The sequence below is a fragment of the Ranitomeya variabilis genome, chromosome 8, assembly GCF_051348905.1.
Source record: "Ranitomeya variabilis isolate aRanVar5 chromosome 8, aRanVar5.hap1, whole genome shotgun sequence".
Classification (NCBI taxonomy): domain Eukaryota; kingdom Metazoa; phylum Chordata; class Amphibia; order Anura; family Dendrobatidae; genus Ranitomeya; species Ranitomeya variabilis.
The window spans coordinates 199,269,950-199,291,578 of record NC_135239.1 but is presented as its reverse complement, the minus strand read 5'-3'; the positions used below and the strand labels follow the sequence as shown (position 1 = coordinate 199,291,578).

General features: G+C 41.4%; 1 protein-coding gene across 2 annotated transcripts in view; it reads left to right on the top strand.

Annotated features, from left to right (window-relative positions):
• The window catches only part of TAFA4 (TAFA chemokine like family member 4), a 187,692-nt gene that overhangs the window by 153,886 nt on the left and 12,177 nt on the right, over positions 1 to 21,629 (top strand). For both annotated transcript variants that reach the window (XM_077276068.1, XM_077276067.1), the window contains one exon: positions 16,875 to 17,030. In XM_077276068.1, coding sequence (XP_077132183.1) covers positions 16,875 to 17,030 — 156 coding nt within the window. The remainder of the gene's footprint in view (positions 1 to 16,874; positions 17,031 to 21,629) is intronic.

Genomic DNA, 21,629 nt, shown 5'->3' with positions numbered 1-21,629 from the left:
ATGGCTGGATTAGGACATCATCCGAGGTACACCCAATGACGACCAATTCCAGTCATTTGACAGATGCAGCCAATCACCGGCCGCAGTGTTCAGGTGACTGAAGAAAGGGATAACATTACTCACTTTCTCAGTGCAGACCACAACTAGATCCACTAACGTTAGAGCAGTTGAGTTATACCATTCAATGATACTTAAATTATTTTTTTTGCCTAAGAAAACAAAGATAAGCAAATAATAATTGAAAATAAGTAGTCATTAAATTAGTTATGTTAACATTTTATGCCTCCTGTCCCCTGAGCAGATCACAAAGTATCCACCCAGCGATCAGCTGTTATCTACAAGAAACCTGGCACCAAGTGTTCAGTTTTCCTGCAGCACAACCGCAGGAGAAATGGAGTATTACACGTTGTCCAGTCTCATGAATTGCTTATCTGTGCAACGTAGGACAGAACGAGTCCTCCAGAGCAAGAATGGTACAAATTGGCAAGTGTAATCGGAGAGTCACTATTTGGAATAACTTATTATTCAGGGAAAAAAAAAAGCAACTGCGTTGGAAACAAAAGTTTTCTCATCAAATTTGCAAAAACTGAAGTGATTCATTGTGATTTTGATCTTCTGGTGGCTTTTATTCACAGACCAAAAACCTCAGGAGGCATCTCCAGCTCCGGAGAACAAAGGTCCACCTGACTAAGCTATTGTTCTCCACTGCGGAGGTTGATTGACTTATCCCTTCTGTGCCGGGGAACGCTCCATTCGCTCACCTTCCTTTAATCTTAAGTGTACGCTTTCTTCTTCTCATTTGCAGGAACGCTTTGCTGTCACTGTATTTTGATTTATTGACCATTCACGTTGAATGCTTTATTCCACTACTAAGTCTTCCCGGTCTCGCCTGATCCTGGGTCACCTACAGTACTTATTTCAGGAGAGTCTAATCTCCATATGGATGTGACCCTTGACTCGTAACCAAAGGATATAGTGTATTACATGATTCCCTTCTGCAGAGCCAGCTCTCTTGTTCCACCGAGTATTGAAGGTCATAGATCTGTTTTATTTTGCTCTTTGAAATTCTCATTAATAGGCACAAAGTTCTACTTCCTATCCAGTATGTCACCACACAAAATATTCTTACTATCGGAAGACAGAGATAATTCCATCCTGAAAATTGGTTATTTATCATTTGTAAATTAAAGGGAAACAATATTAATTATAATTGAACAAAATAAAACAAAAATCTTACTTTTCAATAAATAGGTTGTACAAGATATGCAAAACATGTCCGGCTCCTTTAAAGAACAGCTCCACTATTGTGCATTGGTTGTCTCTGGCATTGCAGCTGAGCTCCATTGAATGGGGTTGAGCTGCAATAACACAGACATCCAATTTTAGGTTTTTTTTTAAGAAAGTAATTTTTCTCTTTGCAAAATGGGGAAGGAGGGAAAGGGGTGCAGATTTGCTCTCAGGATGAGAAATGAGGAAGAGCCGATGTGTTCCCATGAGGCGGGATGAAGAACTAATGTCTTCCCAGGAGTAGAGCTCTTCTGAAGGGCAGGGAAGAGGAGCTAAGGTCTTCCCAGGAGGAAGAGAGGAAGAGAGGAATATTAGCTGAGTTTTCGCTCTAGAGGAGGAGAGGTGGTGTTCTTTGGAGGAAAGACAACGTGGTGAGGTGTTCCCAGAAGTAGTGAGGAGGAGTTGAGCTCTTCTGAGGAGAAGAGAAGAGGAGCTAAGGTCTTCCCAGGAGGAAGAGGAATATTAGCTGAGTTTTCGCCCTAGAGGAGGTGATCTTTGCTTCCCGTGTCATGTCTGGCTTGATTTGTTCCAAAATTGATTTGTTTGTTCTTCTTACCATCCATAGTATTGATAACATCCAGCAACACATTTTGAAGGCATTGATTCTTCTTCTTCTGTCTTGCTTCTTTATCATCCATACGTTACCCCAGAAAAGACCAAACTATGTACAAACCGTGTATTTGTCGCCAGTGAAACATTCCTCGATTTGAAGACCTTGTCCAGTGACATCATTATTGATTTGCCCACAGCTATTGTCCTACTGACTTCCGGTGTTGTTACTGCATGATCATGAGTGATCATCGATCCGAGTCAATTGAAATCCTTTGCAACTTCCATTTAGTCGCTGTCCATCTCAAATGAGTCCCGTCGCACCTGGCAATAGTCAATATCTTTGTCTTCATTGTATTGAGCAGTTTCCCATGCTTGAGCTTTCTATCTTGACACTCAATAGTAAGTCATTCATTCCAACACTTGTTGCTATCAATGTTGTATCTTCTTCGTATTTAAGATTATTAATGATTCGTCCAGCAATTTTGATTCCATAATTTTTTCCCTCATAATTGAGTGACTCCATAATTTTTACCCTATGCTTGGTTAAAAAAAAGTAGCCATTATTGACTACCACATTTTTTTGTTCTTGATTTCTTTTACTGTAGTGTTTCTTAAAGCCTGAAAGTTGCCATTTGAAATGACTGTAGTTTTGTGCCATGACTGTGATCTGCTTTTTTTTTTTATACAAAATTAAGCAACTGAATGAACATCCTTCAAGGCCAGGGAGTCCAAAACTTTTGCCAGGGGTTGTACATACTGTATACATTGAGGAGAAATAGTGACAGGACACAGCCTTGTCTGACACCTCGCTCTATTTTGAACCATGCCGTGTCGTCTTGTTCCATTCGAACTGTTGCTTCTTGGTCGATGTAAAGGTTTGTAATGAGGCTGATCAGATGGTTCATCATACCCATATCCTTCATGGTATTCCAAAGTTTCTGGTGATCAACATTGTCGAAGGCTTTGCTATAGTAGACCACTTTCCAACCATTTTTGCACCCATTTTAATTTGTTTTTGAACTTTCATGAGATCTATAAAATACAGGGAACAGTGGAATAGTCATTTAATGGCTCCATACATCTACCAATGTTGCCTGAGGATAACGTAATAATTATTTATATTTTTTTCAAATATTAAATTAAGAATAAATTACATAGCAATATCTATACAGGATAAGTCTTCAATTCTGCCTTTTAGGGAGGGATTATTTCTCCTGCTTCTAGTAGCTTTTGATTGGCACCTTTTAAACCACCTACCACCTGAAGCACATGTCCACCCACCAAGCAAAAACTGTTTTTTGGCAATACTGTGAAAAGGTGCCATATTTACTCCATGAAAGAGGCAGTTGCTTCTTATTCTTCACCCTTCCAAGCCTAAGATGTTAAGGAAGAAATTAGCCAAATATTCATCTTCAAAGGGAAATACTTACGAGAAGATGACATCCACCTTTTCCGAAGAACTTAGATTTTCACTTTATCAAACTCGTAGCCATGCACTTTCCTTTACAAACATTAGTGAAAGAATGTCTCGTTCTACAGAACTTTCTGAACTTGAGCGTGGTTCTGTAATAGGACAGTTCTTGAAATTCCTTCCTGGTGTTATTTAAAAGTGGAAGTCACTAACGCTCTGCTGACTTCATAACCGCAAACCTTCTCTGTTATTAACATCAACACAAACACTGGGACCCTGCCGAGAACATCTTGGCCAATCTGCTCCATGCAGCTTTATATCACTAATCACAATGGCAAGGGTCGGATGGAGTGGTGTAAAGCCGCCACCACCCAACTCTGGATGGTGAAAAAGCATTCTGTGTAATGATATATCATACTTCTCTATCTGGCTTTTGATGGATGAGTCTGGAATTGGTGAATGCCAGGAGAGCATAACCCACCTGACTGCATTGTGCCAACTGTAAAGTTTGGTGGAAGAGGATAATCCTATAGGCTTTATTTTTCAGGGGTCGGCCTTGGGCCCTTAGTCCCAGTATAGGAAAATCTTAATGCTTCAACACAAGACATTTTGGACGACTGAAGCTTCCAACTTTGTGAACTTTCCAACTGTGTTCCCCATGTCTTTGCCCAGTGCACAAGATCCATAAAGCCATGGTTGGGGGAAGTTTGGTGGAAGAACATGACTAGCCACAAGGAACCTGGACCTCAACCCCATCCAACACCTTTGGAATAAACTAGAATGCAGACTGTGAGCGTGAGCCTGGCCTCTCCTCAACATCAGGGTCTGACCTCACAAATTCTGTTTTGGATGAATGGAAAAAAATTCCAACAGACACCTCCAAAATCTTTTCGAAAGCCTTCCTGGAAGAGTGGATTATAACTTCAAGGGACTAACTCCGTAATAAGGTTTATAGGTGTAGAATGAGAGGTCATAAAAACTCCCGCATATGTAAGGGGCGTCTTGACAGTTTTCTCCATATATTGTATGTAGTCATTAAGAGAAAAGATTGAAGGAACTTCAAGAAAACATCGAAACAGTCTTGAACCCAATACTTCCAAGATCGATGGACAACGTCTCCAAATCCCAATACTTAATTCCATGCTATTATTATTACGTCTGATCCAAACTTACAGTTTCCAAAAAAATAATTAAGAAGAAGCTCATTTCCAAAAGTCTCCTGATAATCAATCTGGGGCTTAAATTACAAACAGGATCCATGTTTCCTTCAGAAGTAGACTCCCCCCTTATGCCGCTTTATTCAAATCCTTTGTGTATCTCTTCCTCCCGGAAAAATAATTCATTTTCTTTGGTGCGCGAACACCGGGTCTGCGCTGATAATAATTCCCGCTGTTATTACAATGAGGAGCACATAGATAAACTTTCCGCTGCACTGCGTAATGTAACATAATTCTGCATTCTCATAACTAGAAGTGATTGCTTCTATATTGAGCCGGGTATTGGATACATTTTGCGAAATGACTTGGAGACGGCGTAAAAGGTGATTTTCTGTGTGTCTTAGTTCTCATTAAACTTTTTTTTTTTTTTTTATAACTGGAAGAACCAAAATAAAAACAAAATGAAAATGACAGATTTTATTCACGCATGAAGGGGCGAGAGCTGAAAATGACAATCTCTGCTGTAATGAAGCCGGGTTTATACCGCCGGATCGTCTGGGCCTTATGTTACTGTATTAGGTTTAAACTTTTATTAAAGAAATTCTTTATTCTGCAGAGTTAAAAGGAGGACAGAATCCATTTTTTTTTTTTTTTAAATTTCATTCCGTTCCAAAAATAAATGAATAAAATGACGCACAACCTGCAACACTCTCCCCATAAAATGAAGAAAATATATATATATATATATATATATATATACACACACACTTCAGACAATTATGCACCCTGCAATATCAATAATGCAATTTTTGTTTTCTAGATTTTATGTACATTCTGGGAAAATTAATGTTTTGGGGTTTTTTAATTTATTTTTCTTTTTTTTATTGCTTTTTTATTGGTTCTTGAATCTGCGATCGCTTGATTACTTGGAAAACACACTGCAATATTGTAATTTTTCTGGGTATTGCAAGATTACCACTGATTTCCCATGAAGCCGAGGAACCGACATTGATGCCTTCAGTAGGCATCCATGGCTGCCAACATCGTTCTCTTAGCCCCTTAAATGCCGCGATTGACAGCGGCATCCAGGAGGTTAAACTGCTGCATTCGGAGTAATTGCAGTAGGCAGTTAGGCATAAGCTGTCTGCGTAACACAGCTGGCATCTGAGCTCTATCAGCTCCTGAGCCCGCACCACGCATCCAGTGCACACACCCTCCATATATGTATGGCAGATGTTGCAAATGGAAACCTGGGCAGAGTGAACCACCAGTGCTGGACCTGGCTGGGATCCACACCAGTCATTACAATGGGGGGGGGAGATGAAGGCTGACCGAGCTTGCTGCTCCTCCATTCAAGGTCTATGGGTCTGATGGAAACATTTCACCTCTGGGCTGCATCAGCCAAATATATTCTGAGTGCTTTGCGTAAGTTCCCCGTTCTAGTGATCGTTGAGGTTCCAGTGGTTCCCCATCGATCATACAGTACACTGCATTTACTCTCTGTGACACTTCCTCCAATCAAAAATTGCAAAAAAAAAAGACTTGTTCATAATGGTTTAACGTTTTCAATTCCAAATGTCTTCTGAGAGTTTAAGAAATCATTTTCAATGCATAATTGAGCTCTCAGGTTAACTTCTTATCACATGCTACTTAACGTTGGCCAACAGTTGGCATCTCATCGCCAAGAGTTGACCCTCATGATCTGCAGCCTATGAGAAGATCAAAATCGGGGCTTTGCCATATAGCATGTTGCCACCGGAATGATACAATAATTTTGTGTTTTCTGTATACTGAAAGCCTTGTTGTACTCTTGTACTGTGTATTGTTTCTGATCAACAAACCTACAAACCAACATACTGGAAACTGGTGGTGGTCTCAGTGTTTGGAATCCCACTGTTGGTGCTGTATATACCCAACTTTGGGGAGGTATATGCCCAAGCTCCAAATCCTCCAGTTCCTGGGATTGTCCTGGTAAGGTCTGGATTCCAGGGCCCAGGATCCCTATAGTTATGCTCCTGATGTACATCCTATGTTATGTTTCACATGGCGAGGGGGATCCTTGAAGCCCTTAATCCAAATCAGCATGGACAAACAATGCTGCTGCAGCAGTGAGATCCAGATGAATCAACAGGAAGAGCCAATGGAAATAATAGAACTGACCAGCGTCATAGCGGAAATACTCAGCAATGTAGCGCAGCTGGATCAATCACAAAGACCTAGGTAGGACTGACTAGCAATATAGCAGAGTTATCCAACGATGTAACAAAGCTGGGTTAGTCACAAAGCTCAAGGCTGAACTGAAATATAGCAGAGTTATCAGTGTGGTGTAGCAGAGTTGGATTTGTCAAGTAGTTTTAAGATTTTAGGAACGATAAAACAGTCCTCAGAAGCGACGTGGAAACAACTACCTAAATACTCAGGCAGTGTGCCTTCTGCCACCCGAGCCAGCCTATAGAGACCTGAAAGAGTGATGTGAGCTGTGTGTGGGATTATCATGGAACACAGAGAGCAGCAGGTGAATGCAGTGCTCGACCCTAGATCCAGGAGAGGCGACTAATACCCTCTTCTCCACGTGTTCTCTCTTCATAAAACCATATAATACAGTGGTCATTGTTTGACCGTGCCAGGACGCAGGTGTGGGTCAAATAACAGGTAGCTGGCATGCATTCTGCGTAGTAATGGTGAAAAATGGGCTCCATGTTGGCACAGTCCTTGTCCTCATGTTGGTTAATCCTCGGAGGAGAGACCAGATTTTTATTTTCAATCGCATTCTATAGAAAATAAGAAGAAAAATTTAAGGGAGGGGGGTCAGTTGTCCATTAAATTGCTTTCTTTTCGTCCGTTTATGTGCCGGTTTGATAACGAGGAGAGGTTTACCTTCAACTGTAATAGGCTTTCCGCTGTTTGCGATTGTATAAGACACAATTGACGCCAGCAGTTATTGTGCTATGCAGAATTCTAAAAAAAGATACCGTAATACCGTCAATGGATTGAGCCTTTCTCCCCACAGATCATGAAACTAGACGACACTTTTCATACATTCAAGTAGATTTCAAAAAGTTTGACTTTAAAGGGTGCCAGTCAAATAAATCCCCCTTTAGATGGTTTACAGATGCATTGAATAGACCCTCTTTTTATCCACGCCACAGGTGACTACAATAGAGGAGAACCTCAAAGACCGAATAATTGCGACAGTGTTTGTAGCGTAGGTTACAGAATAGCATGTTCTTAACTAGGACTTGTTTTGTACTCAAGGTCACCAAGACTCCGGGCTTAAATCCGCAAGGTCATCCTATGCGCGAATACAAGGTCTTAGGTGCTAGACCTTCATTGTACTTCCATTTTCAGAAAATGCTCTTTTAAAAGGCTGACACGTTTTCGCAAATATGGATTCCAGGAATCTTTATCCTACCTAACTTTACTGGAATATGTAATAATATACCCAAAGAATTACATCAAAAAGTTTTTACTAAAAATTCGGTCCTTTAAAAAATAAAATAAAATAAATAAAAACATAAAAAATGCAAAGTTCAGACATTATTGATTATAAATAAATATGCGAACTGGTAATGTTAATTTAGACCTTGTTCACAGTATGAGTTTCCATTTTTTTTTTAATTAAAAAAATTCTGTAAAATTGCCACATTATTACAACGTTTTTTGGAAAATTATAAAATAACAGGATAAAACATTCTTGCCAGCTTTTGGAAATAGACTTCAGAGAGGTAAGGTCTCCCAGAAAAATGGTGGACATGAGCTACACCCATTTTTATTGTTCTAAACTATGCCTAGTTGAATCAGACATTGACTTATATGGTAGGACTTCCAAGATTTCTTCCTTCGTTCTTCCTACATTTAACCTTTCTCTACCTCATAAGACTCTTGACCCTAAATAGTGATCTCCACAAAGAGAAACCATCTTAGAGTTCGGTTTTCTTTAGTAGCCAGATGATTAGCTGATTATAATCAATGGCCAACCTATTGGCCAGCCAGAAAAAATAATTTGGAGTCATCAGCCAACAATGTGGTAAAGTACTTTTCTAGATGGTTGGTGTTGGCCTTGTTCACAATTATGTTGCATCAAAAGGGATATTCCCATCTCAGGCATTTAGGATGATGGTGCCTGATCATTGCGGTTTGAAACCCTCATTTATTCGGATGTCTAGTGACTCTGATTTGCATCAATTGCATTCTCCATACGTTTGAATAGAGTGATGGCCATGCTTGGATGCAGTCATCTTGATTAAAGTCTACAAGATTTACAGAACGAGCAGAGCAAGCAGCACCAAGCCTACAGACTTCAATGAAGATGTTATGAACCGGTCATGATGACCTCATGGTTGGGCTCTGCTTCCTTCCCCTATGGTACCTGTCCTTTGCTGTGCTCCATGACTGGCTTCTCTAGTTGCTCAGTGATATCCTGTTACATCATCACCCTAGGTATTTGTGTGTCTAACCATTAAATAAGCTTTGTGTTCACTTACCCCATAAATTTGGAGTTTGCCTCACCATTCAGTTTTCTCACCTGACACTCATCTCTTCATCAAAATCCTGTTTGTTTCTCTATTATCTGCATTTATGTCCTGGCTCTGATCTACTGATTTACCCTTCATCTGCTGTAAGCATTGCAAACTCTACTTCTGGTGTTCTACACACTACAAACTCTACTCCATCAGTGTGTATCTTCTATATAAGCAATATTCGATTCCACCTCACTAGATGGGCCCATGATGGCCACAGACAAACCAGACCCCCTTTTCTCCAGAACTGTTACTGCATCTATCAGCATTTATGCCTTGGCTTTGATCTACTGATTTACCCTTCATCTGCTGTAAGCATTGCAAACTCTACTTCTGGTGTTCTACACACTACAAACGCTACTCCATCAGTGTGTATCTACTATATAAGCAATATTCAGTTCCACCTCACTAGATGGGCCCATGATGGCCACAGACAAACCAGACTCTTTTATCTCCAGAACTGTTACTGAATCTATCAGCATTTATGTCTTGGCTTCGATCTACTGATTTGCCCTTCATCTGCTGTAAGCATTGCAAACTTTACTTTTGGTGTTCTACACACTACAAACCCTACTCCATCAGTGTGTATCGTCTCTATGAGCAATATTCAGTTCCACCTCACTAGGTGGGCCCATAATAGAAGAAGATCGCCACAGAAACCAGACCCTTTTTTTCTAAAGGACTGTTACTGCATCTATCAGGCATTTATATCATATCCACTGAAAATACGGTAAATGCCTAACATGGGAATACCAATTTACAAGAAAAAGAACTACTGGCATGAAATAAAGGGAACCGTGGAAGGGGGCAGATACTTTTATCAGAGCTCTGTTATTGGACCCTGCATTCACCTTGTGGGTAACCTTAGTTCCTTAGAGCTTGAGATCTCTCTTGCATTATAACGTGTAGACCTATAAATTTTTCCTTTAAGGTACAAAGGAACAAAACTCTTTAAAGTGTTCAGTCGAGTAAGAGCGTGAATAGAGAGCTACGTCGTCTCATCCCTTTCATCCGCCGATACCAGACAACTGAGCTCGTCGACCCTCTTTTCTCATATCGAGCTGTTATAAAGGGCTCAAGTAAACAGCGAAAGAAAGCCTCGTCAGAATCCTTGATAAACCGCGAGAACAGCAGGAAAACTAGCAGTCTTTTAAGTAGCAGATGATCATTTGGCAAAAGGAAGACATTAGCAACAGCGAAATGAGTTGGTGAAAAGCCCAACGATAAGGCGAGTAACGCCGTCTACATACCTCTCACTGCAGCGGCACAATACATACATAAGTTAATCTGCGGAAGAACGCAGTTGCTTTCCGCAGTTCTGTTGCAGTATTGAAAATTGCTCCATTTACAAGCCATGGCGGGAATCTTGCAATCGTCAGGTATGATGAAAAACTAAATGCATTTCTATAGAATGGTGCAGTCCAAAATGAAGGACACGTTGTTGACCTCCGTCATATGAATGGTGGCTTATGGAAACGTTTGGTGTACCGTATCCATCAGGATCTTCTATCATGTGAACAGAGCCTAACCAGAGTGAGGCAGCGGCCCTGTCCTGTGCACACCATGGATCCCTCTCCACTAGGGATGAGCGGACGCGTGGAAGTTCGGGTTCTGGTAACTAACCCGATCTTTAAGCCAACATTCAGTTTGGGTAGCAAAATTGTACCCAAACTTGAACCAGAACCTAAACCCTGTTGAAAAGAATGGTGGCCAAAACTTCACTCAGAAAAAAAATCTCTTTCCCTCTTTCTGCAATGGACTTCCCCCGAAACTCTGATCATTGCAACGTACATCTGCGGAAAGTCCGTGTTCAGCGTTTAGCAACTTGTCCGGTATGAATGGCAAACTTTTCATTTCGGGCCCTCTCATCCTTACTTTCTACTAATGAGATATGACAGGTCTGCAGGAGAAGTATGTGCATTGCGTGTGTGTGTGTGTGTGTGTGTGTGTGTGTGTGTGTGTGTGTGTGTGTGTGTGTGTGTGTGTGTGTGTGTGTGTGTGTGTGTATATATAAAAATGTATAATGTGTCACAACTTGTCGGGGGTCCCGGAACCAGGGGCTCTTTCCCTATCCCTAACGCTAGGGGTGCCCTAGCTTGCCCTGTTCCCTGAATTACTTCTGATGGTGAATACGCCGGGGCCACATACCTTGCCTTAGGTCCTAAATCTGCCCACATTCTGTACACTTCCCCCCACCCAGGGAAGATGGGAGTAGTAGTGTACCATAATACACCAACCAGACTAAAAAGGTAATATGAAACGGATAATGAAAAACAACAATTTTTTGCTATCTTGTGGATTCAATAGGTGGCGCTATAGTTCCTGCACTCTTCCTCTCTGAAGAGACAGTTGGCATATTTAAGTTCCCAGAGGAGCATTGCATGGCCTATAAGCTTCCTTACTCTGGCTTGGCACTGTCCATAGGCAGGAACGTCCCCCCTTAGATCCCATCAGAGGCCTCTCATCCAGCCAAATCAGATCCCTTGCTCTCTCGCTTTGCACTGATGAGGGGCAAACACCCCAAAATCTGTGTCTGCAAATGGAGTGTCTGGTTTGGCTTCTTGGTATAGCTGTACAGTGAATATGTACAATGTAGTTATATCAATAACTTGTGTGGTATGGTGGTACTATGTGTGGGGCAGTACTGCAGAGGTAGCACGCATCAAATCAGCAATAAACTATTTACGTATCCTTGTATTATAGCGGTAAAGCTATGCAATTAGTATAGAACACAAAGGCTTGAAGCAAAAGTTTGGTGTTTGCTACATCTCGATATTTGTGTGTCGTATGGCGGTAATACAAATGTGTGTGGTATAGCCATGATATGTCTATGTGCAGCATATCTGTACTGTGAAAGTGTGCAGTATAGCAGTACTATGTTTTGTGTGGTATAGCTGTACAACAAATGTGCTTCTTTTTTTATAGCAGCAGAATGTGTGCGGAACTAGGAGAACTATGAATGTGTTTTACAGCAGATCTATGAATGTGTGAGATATAGTATGCTATAAGTGTGTATGGTATAGGAGTACTATATGTGTGGTATAGCAGTACTATACATATGTGTATAGTGTAGTGATGCTAGTCATTGTTCATGGACAATCTGTGAGGCAGGGAAGTCAAGAGGTCCGGGATCAGATACCAAGAGGGCTCATCATAAGCAAAGGTATAGTCAGGTAACAGTCCAAGGTCAGAAATGTGGGAAGGTTGCGGATCACGACAAAAAGGCTAGGCAAAAGGATAGTCAAAGGCAAGGTCCGAGGTTGGGCAACAGAGAGATCAAATACAGAAACACAAGGAACAGAGCAAGCGCACATCATTTGAACAAAGCTACAACTGGCACTAATTGGAGGCAGATAGCCGGCTAAATAGCCAAGTAATCACTCGAATAGCAGACATGGAGGAAGCCCCAACATGTTTTGGCCCTGATTGGATGACTGAACTGATGTATATTTTACCTGATGAAGGCTTTTTTTTAAGCCGAAACGCGTCGTTTTTACTTGGTACATTTCATAATTTTTTTTTTTAAATAAGCCGATTCACCACGTTAGAATTTTCAGGAGTGCCGGCACCAGACTGGATTTCTGTTTATTTTTACTGGATGACTGAACTGTCACTCCTGATAATAACAGCTCAGCACACCCCCCAACCACTGATTGGACGGCTGAACTGTCAATCACTACTTCCAGACACACCTCTAGGTGGAATCGTAACACCATGTGTATGTGCAGTACAGCAGTGCTATAAATGTGTGCATTATATATAAAGGTGTGAAACATAGCAGGACTATGAATGTGTGTATTGTAGCAGTACTATGTATATGTGCATTATAGCAGTACTTTAATTGTGTGCAGTATAGCTATACTATGTCTATATGCAATACAGCAGTACTAGAAAGATAGGTATAAAAGGGTATCATTTCTCCTCAAGTTACCCCTTAAACCTCAGTCCAGAGCCTCTCATCTAGCCAAATCAGTTGTCATACTTTGCACTGACGAGGGGCAATAACCCGAAACACTGTGTCTACAAACTGAGATTCTCATTTGAAATGTATCCTAAGCCATATTGCAAGACTTGTTAAAGGGTCGGTAGTGACTTGTAGGATCGGTGCTTCCAACAGGTGGCGCTATAGAGTTCAAGTCCTTTTCCTCTCTGAAGAGGCACTGTGCATATAAATATATGAATTATATCAGTGCTATGTCTGTTTGCAGTATGGTAGTACTATGAATGTGTGTAGTTTAGCGGTACTATGTCTATATGTATGATACAGCAGTGCTGTAAATATATGCAGTATATGTGCAATGTCTGTTTCCAGTATTGTAGTAATATGAATGTGTGTAGTATAGCAGTACTATGTCTATATGTAGTGTAACAGTACTATGAATGTGTGTAGTATAGCGGTACTATGTCTATATATGATACAGCAGTGCTATAAATATATGCAGTATATCAGTGCAACGTCTGTTTCCAGTATTGTAGTAATGTGAATGTGTGTAGTATAGCAGTACTATGTCTATATATGATACAACAGCGCTATAAATATATGCAGTATATCGGTGCTATGTCTGTTTCCAGTATTGTAGTAATGTGAATGTGTGTAGTATAGCGGTACTATGTCTATATGTAGTGTAACAGTACTATGAATGTGTGTAGTATAGCGGTACTATGTCTATATGTAGTGTAACAGTTCTATGAATGTGTGTAGTATAGCTCACTCTACTATGTCTATTTATATGATACAGCAGTGCTATAAATATATGCAGTATATTGGTGCTACGTCTGTTTGCAGTATAGTATCGCTATAGTATGTATATGTGTAGTATAGCTGTACTATGTATTTTTGCAGTAAAGCAGTACTATGAATGTGTGTGGATGGTATAGCGGTACTATATATGTATATCATATTTCATAGGGAGGGACCAATTTAGCAAAATTCTAAGTGTATGCACATGGGTCAGAAGCACTGAACTGAATCTATGTCCTAGCCACAGCTCCTTATATCACAGTCAGTCATTAGTCCAGTGAGGCGACACGTGGGGGATACACACTGGCTTCCTATGGGAACACTGCGATCGCAATACCAACTCTGTCCAGTAGATGGCTCCAGGGAGCTTCTACAGGAGTCCCCAGATGCATCATCCTCATGTATCACCTGTATTAGATGCTCTGCACTGAATTATCGCCACATCCCTGCAGGTGGAGGCACAAAGCAGCCTCCCAGCCTGACCGCATCAGTCCGTCAAGTGTCATGCAAAGTGCAGATGGATGATGGCCTGATATCACTGTACTGTGCAATTACTGTCAGACCATAGTGAAGGCTGAATCCAGAATGGACATCTACCCAGTATGTGCACTAATGGTATACATAAATAATGTATGACTATATTAGGGCTAGAACCAGGGAGGTGAAAGCAAGATAGGACGTCATTAACTGCTAGATGGTGGCCCGATTCTAACGCATCAGGTATTCTAGAATATATATGTAGTTTATTTATGAAGATTTCAGAATAATGCAATTTATACACAGGATTCGGCCAGCCGGGCGCGACCAATTAGCGAAGTGTGGTTCAAATCCCGCGTCAATTCGCGGCCAGACTGCGTCTGCTGCTGATGGGTCCCGGCCGGCCGCGAACAATCAGTGAAGCCAGGGCCAGCTCCAGGGTTTTGAGGGCCCCGGGCGAAAGAGTGTCACAGCGCACGTAGTATATAGCACAGGCACGTACAGTAGTATATAGCACAGCCACGTAGTATATAACACAACCAATTAGTATATAACACAGCCACGTAGTATATAACACAGGCCACATAGTATATTGCACAGCCACGTAGTATATAGCACAGCCACGTAGTATATTGCACAGCCACGTAGTATATAGCACAGCCACGTAGTATATAACACAGGAACGTAGTATATAGCACAGCCACGTAGTATATTGCACAGCCACGTAGTATATTGCACAGCCACGTAGTATATAACACAGGCCACGTTGTATATAACACAGGCCACGTAGTATATTGCACAGCCACGTAGTATATTGCACAGCCACGTAGTATATAACACAGGCCACGTAGTATATAACACAGGCCACGTAGTATATTGCACAGCCACGTAGTATATAGCACAGCCACGTAGTATATAACACAGGAACGTAGTATATAGCACAGCCACGTAGTATATTGCACAGCCACGTAGTATATTGCACAGCCACGTAGTATATAACACAGGCCACGTAGTATATAACACAGGCCACGTAGTATATTGCACAGCCACGTAGTATATAGCACAGCCACGTAGTATATAACACAGGAACGTAGTATATAGCACAGCCACGTAGTATATTGCACAGCCACGTAGTATATTGCACAGCCACGTAGTATATAACACAGGCCACGTAGTATATAACACAGGCCACGTAGTATATTGCACAGCCACGTAGTATATTGCACAGCCACGTAGTATATTGCACAGCCACGTAGTATATAGCACAGCCACGTAGTATATTGCACAGCCACGTAGTATATTGCACAGCCAGGTAGTATATAGTACAGCCAGGTAGTATATAACACAGCCACATAGTATATAGCACAGGTACGTAGTATATTGCACAGCCACGTAGTATATAGCACAGCCACGTAGTATATTGCACAGCCACGTAGTATATTGCACAGCCACGTAGTAGATAGCACAGCCACGTAGTAGATAGCACAGCCCACGCAGTATATAACAGCACATGTAGTATATAGCACAGGCCACGCAGTATATAACATAGCCCACGCAGTATATAACAGCACATGTAGTATATAGCACAGGCCACGCAGTATATAACATAGCCCACGCAGTATATAACAGCACATGTAGTATACAGCACAGGCCACGCAGTATATAACATAGCCCACGCAGTATATAACAGGCCACTTAGTATATAGCACAGCCCACGTAGTATATAGCACAGCCCAACGAGCCCGCTACGTCATTTCCGGTCATTGCCGCAATGCATTCTTGGGACAGGAGCGTCGCGAGGAGCGGGAAAGGCTGGCGCAGACGGCGGAAGGTGAGAATATAATGTTGTTTTTATTATTTTTAACATTATACGTTTTTACTATTGATGCTGCATAGGAAGCATCAATAGTAAAAAGTTGGGCACACTTACAGGGTTAACGGCAGCATTAACGGACTGTGTTACAGCACATTATACCGTGGTGTAACGCAGTCCTAAAACGCTATGTGGGCGCTGACTGGAGGGGAGTAGGGAGGGGCCAATTCGTGGCCGGACTGTGCCTGTCGCTGATTGGTCTCGGACGGCGACCCGGGATTTCCATTACAGAGAAGCAGACAGACAAACAGACGGAAGTTTACCTTAGATGATTATATAGATAGATACACTGTTATATGTAGACATACATACACCCAATATATGGTCATTTCTGAATTTACAGGTCGAGTGGCGTCAGGGAATGCGGGAAGTTACAAAACATGGCCGATATCTTTCAGAAATAGCGCGTCTTGTGCATTGCAGAATACAAATGACTCCTGCCGAGCTGCAATGCCAGACCCATCCTACAGACAAGGGTGGCGCTATTTCTGGAGGAGATCACCTACATTTCAGTCTGGTTCTACACGTTGACTTTGTCCACCACCTACGGTACATCGCAGGGTAATACAAGTGAAAGGGGTCACATTGCGACTCCGTGACTTGTGAACTGCAACTGTGAAAGTTGCAAAAAATCTGACGTGATCAGTTGCGTGCCGCGGTTGCAGTGCCGCACCATTCACTTGTATTGTGATGTTACAGTGACACCCAGCAAACTTTGGCCACCTTACAGGTGCCCCACCCAATGTCACCGTGTGCCCCCAGCCTTCATCGTACATACCCCTATCAGATAAATGACAGCATCGCCAAATGAGACATGACTTGTAACATCTAATTCCTTATTGTCCTTTTTGTGCAGCTCATCATCAAGTGAAGCAGGGGACGTGCGAGGTTGTCGCAGTTCATCGATGCTGCAATAAAAACCGCATTGAGGAGAGGTCACAAACGGTGAAGTGCTCTTGTTTCCCGGGGCAGGTAGCCGGCACCACCAGGGCGCAGCCATCTTGTGTGGAAGGTAGGTACTGTATCTGCACAAGGTGATCGGCGCCTATGTATTTATCATACAGGGGTGTAGCTTTTGGGGGTGCCGAGATGTCAGGTGAAAGTTGCCCCACCACATAAGACTTTGTGCGAAACGCGTGGTTCCTATTCTGTATGCTGCTGCACAGAAGAGCACACAGAGAGGAGTTCTAGGTCTTCATTTATTCTTTTAGCACACAGAGAAGCAGCATTGATTTAATTATATTGCAGTACTGCGCTGTGTAGATGTGAATCCAGCACTGAAGTGAGATTTAAAAGACTTGTTATAAAACTAAGTATGATCTTTCTGTGCCTCTCTCTGCCTGTTTGCTCTCCCTGCTCCTCACTCCTCATCATAGTATATGTGTCACATATCTCCGTAGTGAGACTGCAGTCCGTCTTGTCTGATTAAGATGATTTTGAGCTGATTTTTCAGATTGAATAACAAATTGAGAAGGCAGAGGGGAGAGGAAGCAGTGACTAATAACTGGGGAAGGAAGCACATTTCTTTGAGAAGATGCACTATGCAGTTTCTTCTTATATTGTGCCCAATTCCTCTCCCTGCTCCTTCCTCTTGATCTTTCCCTTCTCCATAGAGTATGTGTGACTGGTCAGTACAGTGAGCCTGCAGTCTGTCCTGTCTAATTAAGATGGTTTTGAACGGATTTCTCAGAATGAATGACAAAGTTCAGAAGGTAAACAGGAGATAAAGTAGTGACTAATAACTGGGGAAGGAAGAAAATTTCTTTGACAAGATGTATTATACAGTTTCTTATATTGTGCCTGTTTCCTCTCCCTGCTCCTTCCTCTTGATCTTTCCCTTCTCCATAGAATTTGTGTCACCTGACACCACGGTGAGCCTGCAGTCCGTCTTGTCTGTGCAATATGGTTTTGAGCTGATTTTTCAAGGGGAATGACAAGTTCAGAAGGCAAAGGGGAGATAAAGAAGTGGCTCATAAGTGGGGATTAAGCAGATTTCTCTGATAAGATGTATTATACAGTTTCTTATATTTGCCTGTACTTGCGATTTATGCAATTTGTTGAGCGTGCAGTTCCCTTTAAAGCTTTCCTACTAGTTTGCATTTCCCTTTGATCTGCCAGGACAAGCTTATACATATTAGGTTTTTTTTTTACAATATGGAAAAACATCAGGGGTCCACAATATTCATCCTTTTTTCCCAGTGTGGATTTACTTTTTAATCAGCCTTTTTTGTTCCTTTTTTGTTCCTCTGTCTTTATTTGTTGCAAAATAAACATTTTTTTTTCATCCTTGTATAGTTTTTGATCAGATTCTATAGTTGTAGTAATTCCGATCAGTTGGTTGCATGAGACCATTACATTTTTGGACACTATTGGAGCCCTCACTTCCATCGATATATAGAACACATATGTATTTTGATAAAATGTACAATGTTTTGTTTTTTTAGTTCCTGAAATTGAGACGGAACTAGCGCAGGTTTACTCCTAATAGAAGCAATAGATCATTGTGACTATGTGCAGGCTATTTCTTATGTATTAATATATTCAGCTAGTAAAAAGCCCAAGCCGTAATGTGTCGGCATTGATCCGACGCTTTTCGCAGCATTTTGCTATATTGTGTATTGATCACGTTAATGTCGAGCATTTCTATCATCATGGCTTTAACATTAACCTGAACTGAAAAAAAAAATGGAGGCTCAAATCTGATTGATTCATTCAATCATTCATTTTTATAGGAGGCTTTATTCTGCCGGAGGACGTAAATGATACAGAGCTGACCTTCCCAAAACTGTGATGTGAAAAAGACTCGGATGGGGGTTATTATTATGTTTTCAAATGTTAAGGCCACCCTCAAATAGTCTAGGTGTGTCTTATAAATTAATGCTGGCAATGGTCTTAAAGGGAGTTGTCCGCTATTGATGAATGATCCGAAAATTTACGCGAACCCCAAAGCCTGCCCACAGTGATAGGAGTAAAAAAAAAAAAAAAAAAAAAAAAAAGAGCAAACATATAAAATATACTTTTAAAAGGGGGAAAATGCCCAAATGATAAAAAGGTAAAACCACCAAAAATGAGAAAAAAAGATTCAAATTTCATAATGAATCGGGCCCATATTGTTCTCCATATTGTTAGTCACTGCAGACTTCATAGGTTGGGGGAAGGGAAGGCATACAGGTTCTCACAGAAAAGATCAATTGGGTGTATACAGATTCATTTACATGTAATACTTAATGTAAAGTATGTAAATTAGCACTCCCCCGGAACGAAAAAAAAAACCAGATTGCTACAACATAGGAGTGATGTCGAAAGAGATGGATGAAAAGCATAAAGAGTTACCACACTGAGCTGCCGAGTCATGGGAAGTGTGGAGTTAGCATTACCATGTCTGCCCACACCTGCTGAAAAGTGTTGTACAGAGGTGTACTGTTTTGTTTTAGGCTGCACAATGGAAAGATTTAGCAAAAGAGGTCCAGGTAGAAATAAGTAAGAATCCATGATAAAAAAAATCTGGCAAATAAGAGGTAAGCCCCCCTTACAAATTAATGTGTTATCCCTGGGACTAGTTAGGGCTGCAGAGGAACTTTTAGGAAGCTCCATCTTGCACTGCAGGGGTTGGACTCTCCCCCATTAGCCCTCCTAAATGTGAGGATGGCCAATACAAAGTGAGGACGAGGATAGCCACCCTAGAGGGAGTACGTAGGCTCATTCCGGTGAGTGAAGACCATATCCGCCGACACACAGAGAATAGACTGCCATATAGAGTAGATACAGGAGCGGGAACCATAAAGGCAGAAAATACTGACCCGGGAGGTTTGCCACATAGAGTAATGTAAAGAGAATTAACACATCAGACGCAGCAAATGCATGGGGAGTAGTAAACGAGTAGGCTGAAAGTGTCCAAGTTGTCAGACTAAAACTGCAGGGATCTACTGCCAGGAGGGGGTGACCATAAAATTTGGCTGTGAACAGCTCTGCTATGCTGCACTGTGAAAGATCCCAATAGATTGTGTCTGTGAGAAGGAAGTGCTGCTGAGATGCTTGCCAGCAGATTGTTGCAAGTGCAAGCAAAGTGATGGAAATGTTCGCTCATTGCAGTATGTCAGCTGTCTACCTCTGTTCAGGCCTCGTTTTCATCTTCCCTGATTGGGAAAGCCACTCTGTCCAATGAGGACTAAAGTATTAATACATTTTAAAGGGGCACACCACACCACCCTCATATTAGACCTTTTAGCCTCATATTAGACCTTATTATACCAACATGATAGTAGTATCTTATGGGTCCTGCTTCATAGCTTGTCACCACAGTGCTGGTCCATATTTATCTTAAAAAAGGACTAGCATTGCAGAAGTCCTATTACGGTCAGCCTCATACCAGTCCCTGTTGTTCCAGCCTCATGCTTATCCCCAGCACTTACAGCATTGTTATAGTTCTCTTAGTGCCTGCCTCATAGTTATACTAGAGCCCACAGGATTAGATTCACAGTATTACCACTATTTTGCAATTCTAAGGAATTTTCAGTCCCTCATTGTAAATAGCGTTAACATGTAATCCCAGTAGTGACCAGTAGAGGGAGCTTGATTTTCATTCATTCAGGGGTATACAGCATTTTGCACTCATGTTCTATCTGTATCCACTGTTTCCTGAAGATGGTGACAAATATCACTGTGCAGTAATTCTGTCTCATATGTAATATTCCCAACCATAAGTCCCGAACCGTAAATTATTATTTTGTAACTGCGTTCATTGCTCTCCGTGTTATGTTTGTATTAATGAAGGTTCCTGTTGCTCTTCAATCTGTTCCATTATAAAACAAGGCAATTTATCTTTTTTTTCCCCTCTGCTTTCTTATTGTAAGCCACATTTTACATAATTTATGAATTTATGTTTTTGGATGAAGCAGCCAATTCCTGTAATATGTTACATTATTTGCAGAGATAACCATAGGGGATGTCACCAAGCCGTCCCGAAAGTCCTGAATGGGAAATCAGCCTCGTTATACAATGTATTGTCTCTATCTATGTATCTATCTTATTTTCTATATTATTATTCTTCATCTGCAGTTGTGTGAAAAAGGGTTTGCCCCTTTCCCGATTTCCTATTCTTTTGCATGTTTGCCCCAATTAAATGTTTCAGATCACCAAACAAATGTAAATGTTAGACAAAGATAAGACAAGTAATCACAAAATGCAGTTTATAAATGAAGGACTTGATTATTCAGGGAAAAAGAAATCCAAACCTACAGAGACCTGCGTGAAAAGGTGTTTGCCCTCTAAACCTAATAACTGGTGGGACCCTGTTATGATCCGGTGGTAGGATCACAAAACTGACCGGACAGGTGAACCAGAATATTAGGACAATCTCTGGGGATGTGGGAGCTATACTGACCGCAACCCTGATCCTATCCACACACACTAAAGGCTGCCGTGGAGTGTTACCTGAAAACCTAGACGCCTCTTCACAGCCTGAGAAACTGGCTACCCCTAGAGAGAAAGCAAAGACCTCACTTGCCTCAGAGAAATAACCCCAAAGATATAGACAGCCCCCCACAGATAATAATGGTGAGTTAAGGGGAAAATACAAACGTAGAAATGAAACAGGTTAAGCAAATGAGGC